This window comes from Panulirus ornatus, chromosome 57 (assembly GCF_036320965.1).
Source record: "Panulirus ornatus isolate Po-2019 chromosome 57, ASM3632096v1, whole genome shotgun sequence".
Lineage (NCBI taxonomy): Eukaryota > Metazoa > Arthropoda > Malacostraca > Decapoda > Palinuridae > Panulirus > Panulirus ornatus.
The window spans coordinates 18,882,296-18,902,304 of NC_092280.1; the positions used below are offsets into that span (position 1 = coordinate 18,882,296).

The 20,009-nt window shown below is 43.7% G+C and overlaps 2 protein-coding genes across 2 annotated transcripts in view; one reads left to right on the top strand and one right to left on the bottom strand.

The window, feature by feature from the left end:
- Positions 1-10,908, bottom strand: part of LOC139766218 (uncharacterized) — a 69,500-nt gene extending 58,592 nt beyond the window's left edge. Inside the window, exon 1 of the mRNA XM_071694531.1 lies at positions 10,817-10,908. The gene's annotated coding sequence lies outside the window, so the exon portion shown is untranslated. The remainder of the gene's footprint in view (positions 1-10,816) is intronic.
- LOC139766456 (single insulin-like growth factor-binding domain protein-2) lies at positions 3,819-6,174 on the top strand. The gene is made up of 4 exons (XM_071695143.1): positions 3,819-4,046; positions 4,590-4,698; positions 5,197-5,371; positions 5,743-6,174. The coding sequence occupies exons 1-3, from the start codon at positions 3,997-3,999 to the stop codon at positions 5,350-5,352; spliced, it is 315 nt and encodes a 104-aa protein (XP_071551244.1). The 5' UTR covers positions 3,819-3,996; the 3' UTR covers positions 5,353-5,371; positions 5,743-6,174.
- Positions 10,909-20,009: the final 9,101 nt, after the last annotated feature.

The window sequence follows — 20,009 nt, forward strand, 5'->3', positions numbered from 1 at the left end:
CACCTCACCATGAGTCATACATACATTAAATAACCTTACCAACCAGTCAACAATACAGTCACCCCCTTTTTTAATAAATTCCACTGCAATACCATCCAAACCTGGTGCCTTGCCGGCTTTCATCTTCCGCAAAGCTTTTACTACCTCTTCTCTGTTTACCAAATCATTTTCCCTAACCCTCTCACTTTGCACACCACCTCGACCCAAACACCCTATATCTGCCACTCTGTCATCAGACACATTCAACAAACCTTCAAAATACTCATTCCATCTCCTTCTCACATCACCACTACTTGTTATCACCTCCCCATTTACGCCCTTCACTGAAGTTCCCATTTGCTCCCTTGTCTTACGCACCCTATTTACCTCCTTCCAGAACATCTTTTTATTCTCCCTAAAATTTACTGATAGTCTCTCACCCCAACTCTCATTTGCCCTTTTTTTCACCTCTTGCACCTTTCTCTTGACCTCCTGTCTCTTTCTTTTATACTTCTCCCACTCAATTGCATTTTTTCCCTGCAAAAATCGTCCAAATGCCTCTCTCTTCTCTTTCACTAATACTCTTACTTCTTCATCCCACCACTCACTACCCTTTCTAAACAGCCCACCTCCCACTCTTCTCATGCCACAAGCATCTTTTGCGCAATCCATCACTGATTCCCTAAATACATCCCATTCCTCCCCCACTCCCCTTACTTCCATTGTTCTCACCTTTTTCCATTCTGTACACAGTCTCTCCTGATACTTCTTCACACAGGTCTCCTTCCCAAGCTCACTTACTCTCACCACCTTCTTCACCCCAACATTAACTCTTCTTTTCTGAAAACCCATACTAATCTTCACCTTAGCCTCCACAAGATAATGATCAGACATCCCTCCAGTTGCACCTCTCAGCACATTGACATCCAAAAAGTCTCTCTTTCGCACGCCTGTCAATTAACACGTAATCCAATAATGCTCTCTGGCCATCTCTCCTACTTACATAAGTATACTTATGTATATCTCGCTTTTTAAACCAGGTATTCCCAATCATCAGTCCTTTTTCAGCACATAAATCTACAAGCTCTTCACCATTTCCATTTACAACACTGAACACCCCATGCATACCAATTATTCCCTCAACTGCCACATTACTCACCTTTGCATTCAAATCACCCATCACTATAACCCGGTCTCGTGCATCAAAACCGCTAACACACTCATTTAGCTGCTCCCAAAACACTTGCCTCTCATGATCTTTCTTCTCATGCCCAGGTGCATATGCACCAATAATCACCCACCTCTCTCCATCAACTTTCAATTTTACCCATATTAATCGAGAATTTACTTTCTTACATTCTATCACATACTCCCACAACTCCTGTTTCAGGAGTATTGCTACTCCTTCCCTTGCTCTTGTCCTCTCACTAACCCCTGACTTCACTCCCCAGACATTTCCAAACCACTCTTCCCCTTTACCCTTGAGCTTCGTTTCACTCAGAGCCAAAACATCCAGGTTCCTTTCCTCAAACATACTACCTATCTCTCCTTTTTTCACATCTTGGTTACATCCACACACATCATTATTATTATTATCATTATTATTATACTTAACTGCTGTCTCCCGCATTAGCGAGGTACCACATGGAAACAGACGAAGAATGGCCCAACCCACCCACATACACATGCATATACATAAACGCACATATACATACATATACATTTCAACATATACATACACAGACATATATATATATATATATATATATATATATATATATATATATATATATATATATATATATACACATGTACATATCCATACTTGCTGCCATCATCCATTTCCGTTGCCACCCTGCCACTCACGAAATAGCATTCCTGGCGAGGCAGCACCAGGAACAGGAAAAAAAAGGACATTCGTCCACACCTAGTCTCTAGCCATGTGTAAAGCACCGAAACCACAGCTCCCTTTCCACATCCAGGCCCCACAGACCTTTCCATGGTTTACCCCAGGCGCTTCACATGCCCTGGTTCAATTCATTGACAGCATGTCCACCCCGGTATATCCTTTAATGCACTGGAATTATTTTTTTTCAAAATCACACCTTGTGTTCATGTGCCTCAGTTGGGATGGGTTCAAGTAGGTACGGATGGTTTTAAGGGGGCATGGCACAAGTGCTGGGAAAGGGGTGGCAATTTCTAACTCTTGTTACTTTGACTATCATTTGGTATGATATGTCGCCAACCAAATAACTACATATCGTGATCATCCCTAGGAGTCCTTTACGAGTCAGGATGTTTCAATATGATTTATGTTCCGTATTACTGTACACTAAAAAAACATCCCATTATAGCACTGGATCCTTGCTATTAATGAAAGATAATGTACAAAGACGCACATATATGCACAGTGTCTTTAGGAAGTGCTCTAATATCAAGAGCGATCCACATTTTTTCCAGGCTCGAATGAGGGTTAAGTTCAAAAGGACATTTCACAATTTTTGTCAAATACTTTATTCACTCATGTGACAAGAGGAGTTCGTTTTTTTTTTCTCTCAAACTAACTTGATCTAATCTGAAATTGGGGTATATGAACTCGGTTCTCATGGTCGCTAAACCTGCAGGAATCGGGGACCACTACCGGGTAAAGAGACAGAGACCCCGATGATATCATGACAATTTTCTCATCAAGGCCAAGCCACGGGTGAAAAAAAGAAAAAATGCAGAGCTTTTGAGTATGTGGGAACATGCGATGACAGGAAGAAGACATAAGTGTACGGCGTCTGCGTAGAGATATATCCAGTCCGATGACCACTACACAAAAGTTAAAACTAGCAATTTTGACACGAATGGTGTTTTATGGTTCCGGGCATCATTACACCGTTCCTAAGTAATTAGGGTAATACTTCCCTAAGTGGCTGCTGTCTACAACCTACTGACACAGAGGGTGCAAGATGGTACCGGGAATCACGACAGTCCCTAGTTAGGAGGGTAGTACTTTCCTGGGCAGCTGCTGTTGACAACCAACTGACAGGAAGGTTCAACACTCTTATTAAGTCAGGACGGCTGTGCTAATCCGGGAGGTTGCTGGTGTCACAAATTTAGTTCTGGGTGGCGACGGATCATATCCTCGTCCTCATATATCTATCATATCTACGGTTAAGGGTTTCTCTACAGAAGCAAGCGATCACCCAAGATTTCCGACAATTCTACAAGAAGCTATCCACCAGGCTTCCATGGGGATCGACGCAGAAACCCGATCGTAGCCATAATTACCCCATAACCTCTCTGGGTACTTGACTTATTACTCGAAAAGGTTAAAATTCCATTTGCCAGAAGTGTGGATCTCGATTTCCGATAAACATTAATTCTATCAAAAATACTTTCGGTCATTTACGTTTGTGCAATGAAGCAACTTGTAAACAAGAGTACATATGGGTTTGTTTGAAATGTTTACAGAACGACCGACCGGATACGCATATCCTCTTCCCATCATTACGTACGTATGCGTACATCAGTGCCCAAAGAGAGGGCAAGCGTACGTAAAAATGGGATGTGAATATAAAGCCATAGATACATAAACTAGTTAACACATCCAGAGATAAAAGTTTTCGCAGGTAAACTTCGCAGTGTCAGTCGAACTGTTGCGACGTCTCTACTTATGCTTGTGTGCACCTGTATTTACAGCAGCAGTGCCTCATCTGATTACCACTCATCATCATGACGGTACACCACCATCAGGTTACCACCTACTTCTACCAGGTCACAACATCTCAACGTCATTTCACATCACGTTACCCCTCTATCACCTCATCATCCCGTCACCACCACTGTCACCATCATCATAACCCACGTCCAGTGACGCCTGTCACCCTCATTGGTGAGGTAACGTCCTAACTCCTTTGATACCGCTGGTGAGGTAACGTCCGGTAACGTGTGAGACTCTCCCAGGTGAGGCAGCGACCAGTTTCGTCTATATATTCCCAAGGTGAGGTTGGTCGGACCGGTACGTCAGCCATGCGCGGGACAGCTCTCCTCTTGCTCACCTCCCTAGCCATCCTTCACATGTAAGTTCTTCGTATTTGCACTGTTCGCTATCCTTCCTCACTGTCTTCCTGTTAGACATGACAATTGTGTATGATATTTGACAGAATTACAGTCTGATGTTATTTGCTAGACTCACTTATACTTTATGATATGCACTGATATTCTTCCCTTTAAATGGGACAATGTCGAGGGTAGTACTCTCTCTGGTCAGTAATTGAGTATACCTGTTTTAACCCCCTGAGCAGGAAGGTCCTGGACGAACACAATGGTACGATTCTGGCTATTATGGCATGGCGTTTGCCAAGAGCCTGGCCGTAATGGGAGGCCCATTATGCTCGAATTGTATATAGATCAGTTTTGCATCTTCCTTATCATCTGTGTTGAATTCCTGGTCTTTATGATGAACGAGTGTTTATTGTCATAACCTTTAATGTTGCAGTTTGTTTCTCAGCTAATTACATTACAGACCCACATACATATCTGCCTTCCCTACTCCCAATCATGAACTGCCTTCATATTCAAAAGCCTTATTGATGATCGTGTTCTCTGTCGACCGCCCCCAGGAGTGTGGGTCTGTCTTGCCTCCCGTGTGACATGAGGAAATGTGTGATGATATACTGTCCCTATGGCACGGAGTTAGATATCTGTCATTGCTGTCATAGATGCCTCAAGGTAAGAGTCACTCGCTCAAGGATCACTTAGCATCTACCTATACCCCCAACTTAAGTGACGTAACTATCAATCATGTTTCAACAAACATTAATGAATATTTGGCAATTATTGTAAAGATGCTCACAAAGGCCTCAAAATTAAGGGAAAATTTGTGTAATAATATGATTATTATTTTTCTTGACGTTGAAATTTCCAAAAATCGTATAAAAGTAATAATTACATGTGGAAAACTGAGTGCGTCTTCCGCATCTCCTTCCAAGACTTGAAAAGAAGGTCAAGGTAATGAGTTGGTCATGAGGTCTGTAGTGCTGCTCACATACACAAAGTTAGATCATTTGAAAAATGAAATATAACGTCTCATGTACGGCCAGTTAACCTCCTGTGCTGATGCGTACACCGACGAGCGCTTTATCATCCCATAGAACGTCAGTCACCCTGGTTTATATTTCACGCTCCAGAGGTGAACTTCGTCATAGGGGATTACTAATTGTTTTCCAGGGCCCTGGCGAACAGTGTGGAGGGGATTGGTACATGAAGGGGAACTGTGCCAAGGGGATGGTTTGTAAGAAAGACCCATCGCTCCCACGTGAACTCCAGTACTTGAATGTTGGAATCTGTGTCAAAATCACGGACTTAAAAGAAACCTCATCATAGTGGGGTGATGTACAATCAGGTGAGTTGAGTGCGTTTCAAGCTTGGATTAGTGATGACAAAACCAGTAAGTTTATGATATTACTACAGTTTCCCTCAAATTATTCTTAGGAATCAGACAATCATTCCCTCTTCAATAATATTCTCACGGCTGATGATGGCGCATTTTCTGGTATTTGCATATTGTATGAAGACGATTCCTGGTCTCATAACACTGGTTGAGTTTGATAGATATTTTGTGATACATATGCAACAAAAAGTAAATGTCTGTTCTTCAGGTTTATCATTGTTTAATTTTTGGAGTGATGGGCAGCGTTGGACGACGGGTCCGAGTGCAACATCCAACCATCAGCGGTGGAGCAGACGACTCGCTCACTCTCTTGTATTTTCCAGGAAGGCAATCATGGCAGGGCTTCCCAGTGATGACACACACACCCACCTCGTCACCCTTGTCTACTCACACCTTCAACAACGACCAGATTCGTGTGTGACTTTAAGCTGCCAACTACAAATCTTTATCATCGCGAGGCTCAAAAGATGTGAATAACATTGGTTCATCTTAGTATTTCTCCCTGACCATCGTGTTCGACACAGTGCACCTCAGACATGCATCTTAACCAAGGTTCACAGTAGCCATAAGCTGTTACTGTCAATAACTCGTTCATCGGTCTTGCAACCATTTTCTTTCATGAATGGCTTTATCATACACTATAATGCCTGAGTACATTGCATGATGTACGTTCTGTAACTACAGTGTTATTTCCAGTATATAGTAAGAAGTTGTCCTGCACAATAAAGATGATGTCGAACTGTGAACTTAATAAACTGTTCTCATTATAATACCTATCATGATTCGTTTTTACAAGAATTATCGCAGCTCTCGCAAAAATGAAACCAGACACAATTTCCAGATACTGTTGCTAAAATGCCTTCATGTGTGGGTCGAGACTCGACGGACCTGCTGATACAATGTCCATTTCTACAAATTGGTTTGTTGGACAATGTAGCGCTGGTCATTGAAGAGAGACACAAAAGTCGATTTTGTTTCTAATAACCACAATTTTACAGTAAACCGAAGTTCTCTTCAGCACATTCAAGAAGACGATTTTTATTTGTTTCAACTGTTTAATCTGGCAAAATACTTATTTTTTTCCTATCGAGACTCGTGCACAAAAGTAATCTTGGTCAAGTCATACAGTAACTCCGGGTGTTTAAGTTATCTATGACTTCTAAAACTCTGCTTCCTCTGCATTCACTCGTACTTGAATATCTTGCACAATTACTGAACCTTTCCATATCCATCGGCTCCATATACTGTCACTTCTCAACACAGGTAAATGACCGACCTGTCATTCACACTCCGGCGATTTCAGTTATCTCATAATTTCGTCTCACGTAATCCTGCCTTTCCCTCGTTGGAGCATTCATCTTCGTCACCACCATCTTAGGCACAGACCTCACCGTCTCCACGACCCTTCCCTGGTACACAGGTCAACGATCTCCTGTACGCCCTCCAGCGGTCCTGCCACACCTGCGACACACTGCCTCTCCTAATGGTGGTGCACCACGACGCCTCTCCCTCGGTCGTTTCCACACCTTACGCCTCTTTCCCTCAGTCTTAACTGAAAACTTATGTTTCGCCTTCGCTGTCACGCAAAATGAAGCCGTCACAAACTGTATCCACGAAAGTGACTGAAGATATCTTAAAGCTAGATGAGGCTGGTCACAGCAAAAGGAGGAAATTAGGAAATATAAAATCATGAAAAATGCAGTAGAGGCAGTGGAAAGCTTTGTCAAGGATAGAGAAATGGGCCAGCACTTGTGTGTGACGATGTGAAACGGGTGAGTTCTGTGCCGGCCACCACCCACCAGCGAAAGGTCGTCCCACAACAATGTTCCTCATTTGCCAGTTCTGAGGCCGAGACTGGCGCCTGTTCCTAGTGCAAAATAATACCTTTCGAGTTTTCGATCCTTAATTCTTAACGCTTTCAATAAAGAAAGAAATATTGTTCATTACGTATGGTTGTGGCCTACTTGAAGATCAAGCTTCATAGAGATGAGGTTATCTTTACAGGATAACGTCACAAAGTAGCTTGAACTCGCACCATATCTCTACTTTTAATTTCTTGATATCATGGAAATCGTTGCTAATTTTATCAATGTGAAAGGTTCCCTCAACACTCACCCCCCCCCCCCCACACACACACCTCCAGACCTAAAGAGGTAGAAAGGCCTAGTGTGAGTAAGGGTAACCTCGTGTGATGCTGACGACGCCTCGTGTGCTATATTGTATGCTATATTTTCCGTGGAAGTTCAGTCAGAACATCCACGACCAGACCATGGGAAAGAAAGCTTTCGGAAGAGCCCTTTTTCTCACATCCTAATTAACAACTTCAAGCATAAAGCGTTAATATACAGATCTAAAACTTCAGCACTTCCTTGACCGTATACAGATCTAAAACTTAAGCTTTGACGATGGTATTTTGAATAACTGAAATGTCTAGGGATTATCATACTTGCAGACAAGTGATGAAAACAGTCATGGACAGCAAGATGGTCCTTACCCAGAACTGTATAAACATTCACACGAAATTCAGATAAAACAGAAACCAGCATTCAGACTCCACACTTTCGTAATTCAATGACGTAAGCGTTTGAAATGTAATATAGCTCCGACACAAGAGGTCAGGTCAGGTGCAGTATGAGTTTTAATGCTATCATTCAACAGCCACAAGTTGTGGTTCATGAAGCTGTTCTGGATGGCCAGGTTAGCAAGACTAGCCTCGTCTGGCGAGTGTGAACATAGAGGAGAGGATTTTTACCTGGGTACACCACACTCCTGCCTCCGCTTTGCCTTCATGAGTACTGTTCAGTTTATAGTAAATTACTAATATCAAAGGTAACCTTATACTTCAGGTAAGTTAAATAACAGAGATACCCCTAAAAAGAGAGAGAGAGAGAGAGAGAGAGAGAGAGAGAGAGAGAGAGAGAGAGAAGGCCCATTAAATACAGATTACAATAAGATGGAGAATAATTTGCGTCGGGTTTTTCTTATAATTATTGGTCAGAAATGTTTCTTCTTGGCCATCACTACCTGAACAACGCCTCCCTAAGCCCTCTCATGAGCACTGGCCAGTCATGATGTAGAGTAAGTGGTGAACCCAATCTCGAATTACACTTGTGTATACGTGACAAACTCGACAAAACAACCGGCCAGAGATAAGGCTTGAAGTCTGGGAAAACCTCCCGCGTGACAATGAGTGGCTCCTCTAATGAGGACTGGCAAGGGCTGTCACCCGGGGGATTTCCAGGCACTTCAAGATAGTGCTCCCTTCGTGACCTTCTCATAACTTTAACTCGCGTTCTACCGAGCTGCGTCCTTGAGTGGCCGTGTGATGCCCTCCATCCCGGCCCACCAGCGAGACACCGCAGACTTGATATACTGAAAAGAATATGGAGCAATAACTGGTACCATACTGGCATCCCTTACACGAGGAGGGACGAGAGGACGTATTGCACATCGGACGGTGTCGCCTCCAGCACCAGCGAAGGAATAACCGACGGAGGCGCCACGAGGATCTTGGCCGGACTTGTGAGTACTGAGTCGCTACAGCGGCGTTCCAAGACTGCCCTACGCCTAGACAAAGCCGACTCGTGTACAGCGTTTGACACGGCGGGTGCATCTCGTCTGAAGAGACGTACGTAGCTGATGCGAGGCAAGATGTACGCGTGGCTGGAGCTAACAGGCTCAGATATGTAATTTATGGTTACACGCATCTGGGCTGGGGTGAGTGAGGCAGATGTACACATTCATCTAGTTTGATGGTGCGGACACAGCCTTTTTGAGGTGATGTATATGGTGTTAAGGTGACAAACAGCTGGTTTGACGAAGCATCAGCAGCTGATGTATGATGAAAAGTGCAGCTGATTTGAGTAAACAGACGTGGCTGGTTTGAGTTGATGAGTGCAGCTGATTTAGCAAGACATGCAAGACGCTTAACTGGATATACAGTTTAGTTTAACGAGGCAGACGTAGGAGCTGGTGTGGTCTGAGGGCAGGGGGAATCGTGGGCTGGGTGTACGGGAAGGTGTGGGCTGGTTATACGGGGAAGTGTGGGCTGGTATAAGGTAGGCATGGGCTTGGTATAGGGTAGGTGTAGGCAGGTGTAGGGACAAGTGGGGGTTGAGTGTACTGATGGTTTTGGCTTGGTGTAGGGAAGGTGTGGGCCTGGGTAAGGAAGGAGGGATATTCCGGTCCCGTCAACACCATCACACGACCTCAACCCTCACATTACTGGATGACAAACAACTGAACCAAACAATCTTTCCACAACTCAACAACTGCGTGACTTACTGACGACCTCATAAACTGTAGTCGTTATATCTGTTCGGTGACAGACCGGGTTAGTCACAGTCATGCTGTGTGTCAGGCTCGTCCAGTGTTAAGACTGGCCCAGTGTGTGGCTGGCTATCTTGAAATAGTGAAATACCAAACGAACCCCTTTACCCATCACCAAGTCACCCCACTACCACGGAGCAACCCCATCATCATCACCATGTCACCCCAAGTATATGCAACCTTTTTATTATCTCATCACCCATACATTGGATAACCCATTCCACCACAACACGTTCATCCACACCGCCGATGCTGTACTCCTGCACACATTTATCAGTGCACCAAACTCGTCACACATGCTGCCCCACCTCACCACGTCACGCCATCGTTTTGCCTCAGCACACCGCATCCTCCTCCCTGGGTATATCTCCTCTCCCAAGCCACATCGTCGTTTAACAGCACGACACAATAACCCACCATCATGGTACACACCACCCCCGTGTCACAACCACGTCCTCACAACTTCATCCGACTAACAGGTCACAACTACGTCCTCACTCCGTCCACACGTCCAGTAACGCGTGTGACTCCCCCAGGTGAGGCGGGACGTGTACGTCAGCCATGCGTGGTGCAGCAGCCCTTCTCCTGCTGACGCTCCTAGCCATCCTTCACGTGTAAGTCCTCTCACATGTGTTCAGCATCACAACTGCCATATATGTCTCTCTACTCTCATAGACAAGTCACTTATGTCGAATCAAATCGGGATCAGTTCTCCCGCGTGTTCTTCAGGTCATGATGATGTCATGCACAAAGCACTATTTGAAACTATATATATATTTTTTTCATTTTCTTTTGAATATTCGTTCCCGAAGTATAACGCCCAAACAACTAATCCACGACGTAACAATAAACACATTCGAGAGATCAGTTTCTATAACGACAGATGTGGGGGATAGTAAGATACAGAAATATGAGGTTGGAGCCGAGACAATATTCTAAACCATCCATAACCTGAAATTAATCGTGATTCTGTAATCATGCAACCCATACTGACAAATAACCCAGTAACCCGCTACACTACAGGGCACGTAAATGACCGGTGCTAGGCTATATATACTTCCGACTCACCAGCGACCGCAGGCGACGGGTCTTGATTAACACACCTTGATTCGCGCTGGGCTCCGACCTGGAGGGCGGTGGGTGATGTGTGCGTCTGGACCGTGTGTTCACTGCGAGTGGCTGGAGTGGTCCAGGTCGGCTACCCGGTTACACGCGTCGAGGGATAATTGCTTGTTTGGGCTGTAAGCCTATCAAGTGCCAGGGTTATTATGACCGCTGTCAGACCACTTCCACTGGCCGAAAAACCTTTTTCATGCGTTAAAAGATAACTCAGACCACATACATGCTCACTGTGGCCCATGGAATAACAGGCTCCTGCCACCGACTTAAGGGAACCCTGGCTAACACGTCCACCACCATTCACTCGTTGGTTCCTGTCTAGAATTGTACGTATATAATGTTTGTTTGACGTGCGTTATAGTATATATCTTAATGGCCAGTAGTTGCAGACGACCACTAAATATACATTCATCACTGCTTGCAGATGTACGCTCTTAATCACCGTAAAAATTACAAGAGAAATCTCTCTCAGAGTGTAATGTAATACCTATCAATGATCATGCTGTTATTTAAACAGTATGATCATATATGAATGTACATTTCCACCTACGGGGTTACATATAAATCAATTCATTGTTGACAAAGCTTCAGTCATTACCTTGTCCCTCTCGTGCATTAAAATACACGAAGATTACTCAGACAAGTTTTGTACGGATGAACAAAAATTCCAGAGAAATATGTTGCTGTTTAGTGGTAAGTTTACAGCATGTCTTCGCTAGTGTGTTCCTGCAAACTCTACCCGTCTGTCGTACGGAACCAAATCGATCTGGATCCAGGCTGCTGCTATGAATGAGACAACCATATATAATTATCTGCAGATGATCTCTTTAAATACTTTGGACAGCAGACACGGATTCTGGTGAGTAATAATTAATGTCAGAGAAAGCCCCTTCGCCTTGTTATTCTTATCTTTGTGTTGAGGTTAGCAACAAAGTTATGTTCTGTGATTTAAACACATTAACTATGACTAGGGGAAAATATACAAGACGGAGTATATACTGTATAAGTATACTGATGCAAGAGAGTCTTGCTGTCTTCTCACACATCAGGAGCGATGAGTTGCCCTGTCCAGAGACGTGCTACAGAAGCCTATGCTCCAAGCCTACTTGTCTGTACGGCCTGGGAAGCGGCATCTGCGACTGCTGCCCAAGGTGCCTCAAGGTAGGAATCAACTATATTCACTTCAAACATTTATGATGCCTTCCAATCTATCAACGATTTAACTGGATGATAAATAATAAATTGAGATGAGCCTTAGTGTTAGTTCCCGTCCTTCTATATATTTGTTTTTTTAATTTTCAACAAGTATTATCAGGCGACGAGGTCAAGGTGAAAACTTTCTTATTCTCCACTATAGACAATGCTCCCCGAACTTCATCCTATACCATATAATCTCTGCTTCGCTGCAGTAATAGTGTTTCATTTTGAGTATATTGACTTCGTCAAGTCTATCGTATACAATTAGAAAATGAAGTAGTCGACTGATTTTTGTTGCCTTCATATTTTGGTAGTATCAGATGAGGGGGCAATGCGCCGATCTGTTTCACGTCCGCAAGAATGCCTAGCGTACGCGGTGCGTACCACTAACCCGGGAAGGATTCCTCCCTTCAGTTTTTCAACACCTAAGTACATTGAACAAGCGAATACTGCGAGAAACTACATTTTGAGAGACCTCTATAGAAAGTACGGTGAGTTTTGCGGAGAGTTTGAATTCGAGAAAGCTGCCGTATTGATCATTGGCAGGACACTGCGGGAGTGGAAAATCAAAGCTGATACATGAATTGGAGAGACGGAATGAGCATGAGCCAACGTATGCTTATAGTAGCACTGCCTAGGTTTTCGGCGGTGATGAGGACCTGGCTCATGACATGAACAGGTGACTCGTTCGATGTGAAGTTCGTTCCGTCAAGGAATCTCGTCTGGAGACGGAGCGTGATGCACGCCACAGGAGTGGCACCAGGGTTCCCGCCCACAAGGAAGAGAATGTAATGGGGAAGAGGAAGAGGCAAGTGAACAGATCTCAAGATCCGGGTTAGTGGTGGTCACAACCGCTGAGCTCGCTGGAAAAGATCCAGTTGGGTAACACCCCGAAGTGTTGGCCTTGATGGTCGGTGTAATGAATGAAACTCAAGAGATCGTCGCTGAGGGTGAAGATTCTGCACCTCTTGAAGTTCCAGTTATGACAGACCCTCAGGAGCTAGTTACTGCAGATGTTCCAGTTATTTTCTTTTTCCTTCCAACTCTGGAGACACCATCACGGGCATGATAAAGCCACATTCAGGACGGGACTGAATTGAAATATAGAGAGGGTAATGAATTTGTCCAAAATATGCCTGGTCACAGTCACTGGAAGAGAACATGAGAAGGTAGGGAGTTCTAAAGCTTCTAGATGTAGGGAAAGAAACAATCATCAGCACAGCCTAGCCTGGTGTTGCCAACGGCCGCCACACAGCAGTCAGTGACGCAGCAGCAGCTTGACGAGTATAAGGCCATCATGACAACGCTATCATTAAACCCACGATACCATAGACTTGACCGATCCACGACTGTTGAAATAAAAGGTTAAAATCTAACACACACACACACCATTACTAAGTGATGAGGCCCCATGAGTGCAAAGGCCCTTCCCCGAACATCATAAATAGTTCTTTAGAAAAGGTTGATTACACGGCAATTACACCCTGTGAGATGTCAGTAATCAGTACTCACACCTGTAAAGATAACAGTTACACTAGGATGAAAGATGCCTCACATAGTCAGATATAGACATATCACCACCGTGACAACTGTATATCTACATTCTTTGAGTTGACTGGATTAAATATGAGACTGATCTAAGGTCTCTTGAGAGTCCAATCATTGACCACAGTGTCTAAACTGTGAGCACCTTATGACGTGGGGTATTAACCTCTTGAAAACCAGATCAAAAGTTAATATATAAATAAATTATATATATATATATATATATATATATATATATATATATATATATATATATATATATATATATATACAGGGATAGGGGAGAAAGAATACTTCTAACGTATCCCCTGCGTGTCGTAGAAGGCGACTAAAAGGGGAGGGAGCGGGGGGCTGGAAATTCTCCCCTCTCGTTATCTTTTTAATTTTCCAAAAGAAGGAACAGAGAAGGGGGCCAGGTGAGGATATTCCCTCAAAGGCCCAGTTCTCTGTTCTTAACGCTACCTCGCTAACGCGGGAAATGGCGAATAGTTTGAAAGAAAAAGATATATATATATATATATATATATATATATATATATATATATATATATATATATATATATATATATATATATATTTTGCCGCTGTCTCCCGCGTTTGCGAGGTAGCGCAAGGAAACAGACGAAAGAAATGGCCCAACCCACTCCCATACACATGCCTTGATTCAATCCACTGACAGCACGTCAACCCCGGTATACCACATCGCTCCAATTCACTCTATTCTTTGCCCTCCTTTATGTTCAGGCCCCGATCACACAAAATCTTTTTCACTCCATCTTTCCACCTCCAATTTGGTCTCCCTCTTCTCCTCGTTCCCTCCACCTCCGACACATATATCCTCTTGGTCAATCTTTCCTCACTCATTCTCTCCATGTGACCAAACCATTTCAAAACACCCTCTTCTGCTCTCTCAACCACACTCTTTTTATTTCCACACATCTCTCTTACCCTTACGTTACTTACTCGATCAAACCACCTCACACCACACATTGTCCTCAAACATCTCATTTCCAGCACATCCATCCTCCTGCGCACAACTCTATCCATAGTCCACGCCTCGCAACCATACAACATTGTTGGAACCACTATTCCTTCAAACATACCCATTTTTGCTTTCCGAGATAATGTTCTCGACTTCCACACATTCTTCAAGGCTCCCAGAATTTTCGCCCCCTCCCCCACCCTATGATCCACTTCCGCTTCCATGGTTCCATCCGCTGCCAGATCCACTCCCAGATATCTAAAACACTTCACTTCCTCCAGTTTTTCTCCATTCAAACTCACCTCCCAACTGAATTGACCCTCAACCCTACTGTACCTAATAACCTTGCTCTTATTCACATTTACTCTTAACTTTCTTCTTTCACACACTTTACCAAACTCAGTCACCAGCTTCTGCAGTTCTCACATGAATCAGCCACCAGCGCTGTATCATCAGCGAACAACAACTGACTCACTTCCCAAGCTCTCTCATCCCCAATTATTTGTATTTATTATACTTTGTCGCTGTCTCCCGCGTTAGCGAGGTAGCGCAAGGAAACAGACGAAAGAATAGCTAAACCCACCCTCATACACATGCATTTACATACACGTCCATACATGCACATATGCATACCTATACTTTTCAACGTATACATATATATACATACACGGACATATACATATATACACATGTACATAATTCATACTTGCAGCCTTTATTCATTTCCGTCGCCACCCCGCCACACATGAAATAACAACCCCCCCCTCCCCCCGCACGAGGTAGCGCTAGCAATAGACAATACTGTCTCTAGCTGTCATGTATAATGCACCGAAACCACAGCTCCCTTTCCACATCCAGGCCTCACAAAGCTTTAAATGGTTTACCCCAGACGCTTCACATGCCCTGGTTCAATCCATTAACAACACGTCGACCCCGGTATACCACATCGTTCCAATTCACTCTATTTCTTACATGCCTTTCACCCTCACGCATGTTCAGGCCCCGATCGCTCAAAATCTTTTTCACTCCATCCTTCCACCTCCAATTTAGCCTCCCACTTCTCGTTCCCTCCACCTCTGACACATATATCCTCTTTGTCAATCTTTCCTCACTCATTCTATCCATGTGGCCAAACCATTTCAACACACCATCTTCTGCTCTCTCAACCACACTCTTTTCATTACCACATACCTCTTTTACTCTTTCATTACTTACTCGATCAAACCACTCACACCACATATTGTCCCCAAACATCTCATTTCCAACACATCCACCCTCCTCTGAACAACCCTATCTATATCCCACGCCTTGCAACCATATAACATTGTTGGAACCACTATTCCTTCAAACATACCTATTTTTGCTTTTTGAGTTAATATTCTCATCTTCCACACATTCTTTTTGCTTTTTGAGTTAATGGTCTCATCTTCCACACATTGTTCAACACTCCCAGAACCTTCGCCCACCCTGTGACTCACTTACGCTTCCATGGTTCCATCCGCTGCCAAATCCACTCCCAGATATCTAAATCACTTCACTTCCTCCATTCAAACTTACCTCCCAATTGACTTGTCCCTCAACCCTACTGTACCTAATAACCTTGCTCTTATTCACATTTACTCATTCATATATATATATATATATATATATATATATATTATCCCTAGGGATAGGGCAAAAAGAATACTTTCCACGTATCCCCTGCGTGTCGTAAAGGCAACCAAAAGGGGAGGGAGTGGGGGCTGCAAATCCTCCCCTCCAGTTCCGACTTTTCCGAAAGAAAGAGCAGAGAAGGGGCCAAGTGAGGATTTTCCCTCCTAGGCTAACGCAGGAAATGAATATATATATATATATATATATATATATATATATATATATATATATATATATATATATATATATATATATATATATTACGTGGGAAGTATTGAAATAATTTGGACTCGTGAGGATGAGTGAGGAGGATTGACAGGGAGGATGTACGTGTTGAGGATGGGGGGAGCGAGGAGAGGTGGGAGACCGGATTGGGGGGGGGGGGAGGATGGAGTGAGGGAGATTTTGAGTTATCGGGGCCTGAACATGCAGGAGGGTGGGGGGCGTGCGGGGAATGGAGTGAATTGGAGCGGTGTGGTGTGCTGGGGTCGACGGATTGAGCCGGGGCGTGTGGGGCGTTTGGGGTGAGCCATGGAAGGTTCTGTGGGGCCTGGATGTGGAAGGGGAGCTGTGGTTTCGGTGCATTGTTGCATGACAGCTGGAGACTGAGTGTGAACGAATGGGGCCTTTGTTGTCTTTTCCTAGCGCTACCTCGCACACATGGGGGGGAAGGATGTTGTTGTTCCATGTGTGGCGGGGTGGCGATGGGAATGAATGGGGGCAGACAGTGTGAGTTGTGTACATGGGTATTTATGTGTGTGTCTGTGTGTGTGTGTATGTATGCGTTGAGATGTATAGGTGTGTATATGTGGTGTGTGTGGACGTGTATGTGTGTGCATGTGTGTGTGGGTGGGTTGGACCGTTCTTTCGTCTGTTTCCTTGCACTGCCTCGCTGGCGCGGGGGACGGCGACGGGGCAAAGTGAATAAATAGATAAATATATATAGGGGAGAAAGAATACTTCCCACGTATTCCCTGCATGTCGTAGAAGGCGACTAAAAGGGAAGGGAGCGGGGGGCTGGAAATCCTCCCCTCTCATTTTTTTTTTAAATTTTCCAAAAGAAGGAACAGAGAAGGGGGCCATATGAGGATATTCCCTCAAAGGCCCAGTCCTCTGTTCTTAACGCTACCTCGCTAATGTGGGAAATGGCGAATAGTATGAAAATATATATATATTTTTTTTTTTTTTTTTTTATACTTTGTCGCTGTCTCCCGCGTTTGCGAGGTAGCGCAAGGAAACAGACGAAAGAAATGGCCCAACCCCCATACACACGTACATACACACGTCCACACATGCAAATATACATACCTACACAGCTTTCCATGGTTTACCCCAGACGCTTCACATGCCTTGATTCAATCCACTGACAGCACGTCAACCCCTGTATACCACATCGCTCCAATTCACTCTATTCCTTGCCCTCCTTTCACCCTCCTGCATGTTCAGGCCCCGATCACACAAAATCTTTTTCACTCCATCTTTCCACCTCCAATTTGGTCTCCCTCTTCTCCTTGTTCCCTCCACCTCCGACACATATATCCTCTTGGTCAATCTTTCCTCACTCATTCTCTCCATGTGCCCAAACCATTTCAAAACACCCTCTTCTGCTCTCTCAACCACGCTCTTTTTATTTCCACACATCTCTCTTACCCTTACGTTACTTACTCGATCAAACCACCTCACACCACACATTGTCCTCAAACATCTCATTTCCAGCACATCCATCCTCCTGCGCACAACTCTATCCATAGCCCACACCTCGCAACCATACAACATTGTTGGAACCACTATTCCTTCAAACATACCCATTTTTGCTTTCCGAGATAATGTTCTCGACTTCCACACATTTTTCAAGGCTCCCAAAATTTTCGCCCCCTCCCCCACCCTATGATCCACTTCCGCTTCCATGGTTCCATCCGCTGACAGATCCACTCCCAGATATCTATATATATATATATATATTTTCCCTGGGGATAGGGGACAAAGAATACTTCCCACGTATTCCCTGCGTGTCGTAAAAGGCGACTAAAAGGGGAGGGAGCGGGGGGCTGGAAATCCTCCCCTCTCGTTTTTTTTTTTTTTTTCCCCCAAAAGAAGGAACAGAGAATTGGGCCAGGTGAGGGTATTCCCTCAAAGGCCCAGTCCTCTGTTCTTAACGCTACCTCGCTAATGCGGGAAATGGCGAACAGTTTGAAAGAAAGAATATATATATATATATATATATATATTTTTCTTTTCTTTTAAACTATTCGCCATTTCCCGCGTTAGCGAGGTAGCATTAAGAACAGAGGACTGGGCCTTTGAGGGAATACCCTCACCTGATTCATTTTTTTTTCTTTATATATATGGGACTTTTGAATAACGAAACTATTGTCTAATAAACTTTTTCCACAGTACACACTAAAACAATTGATATTTCAGGGACCTTTTGAACAGTGTGGAGGCCTCTGGAACATCGTGGGGACATGTGCATCTGGCCTGGAGTGTGTCATCCAACCTACTCGTGATAATGATGATGTTGGTATATGCATCTTGAAGCCAAAGAAGCAACCAGGCGAAGCATAGGGAGAACAAATATATAAAAGGCGAGATCCATTTGAAAGGCAAAAAATGCGTGGACCACTCAATTTACTTAATGGTTACGTTATTCAGAATAGTCTCATCAATATTAAAAAAATATAAATAATTTACTTAATGGAGATTTTAGGGCTTCTTTATTAATAAAACTGTATACACGTATCAAGAACTGCAAAACACCATGACATACAAACTGTACTGTTCTACAAATAAACACAGAAAATGAACTGAATCCAGGTACGATCTTCTCTTCACAGAAATGTGCTTTCGAGGTCATTCTCTTCCAAAATACTTAGGTTTCCTCCATATTAAAGATCTACTTGGGAGAGTAACCACCTGGCTCAATAATGCTCTTGACAGCGACAGGAAATATTTGGCACAGGCGACATCAGTAGCAAACGCCTTGCCCATCATCATTTTGGTATGGTAATTGTAGCTTTTCCTAAAACTAGGACTAGTTTGAAATGTCTTCACTACTCCTACTTCCAAATACTCTGGATCTTTGCTTGTATTACAAGAATGCTGACAGGAACATTTTCATGCGATGTGTGCGATCTATGTGCTCAATATTCTCTCCAGTAATCAAAGTTTGGGAATATGACGTCTTAGATACACTGATTGATGTGCCACTCTCCTTGATCTTGTCTGCACTATCACAAATATTCCATAAAGTAGTTTCATCAAATCTAAGGGCAACACTTTGATATCAGCTGTTTGTTCAACCTCTCCATGACTCTCTCACTTTGCATACCACCATAACCAAAACACCCGACATCTGCCACTCTGTCATCAAGTACATTTAACAACTAGTCAAAATACTCTCTCCATCTCCTCCTCACTTCATCACTACCTGTTATCACTTTCCCTTTTACCCCCTTCACCGATACTCCTATTTGTTCTCGTCTTATGCACGTTATTTACCTCCTAAGAAAACCTCGCATTCTCCCTAAAGTTTACTGGTACTCGCTCATCCTAACTTTCATTTGCCCTCTTTTTCAACCCCTGCACCTTCCTCTTGACCTCCTGTCTCTTTCTCATATACAGCTCCCAATCATTTGCACTCCTTCCTTGTTAGTATAATCCAAATGCCTCTCTTTTCTCTTACACTAACAACTTTACTTCTTCATCCCACTACTCACTTCCCTCTCTAATCTGCCTACCTCCCACCTTTCTCTTGCCACATGCATC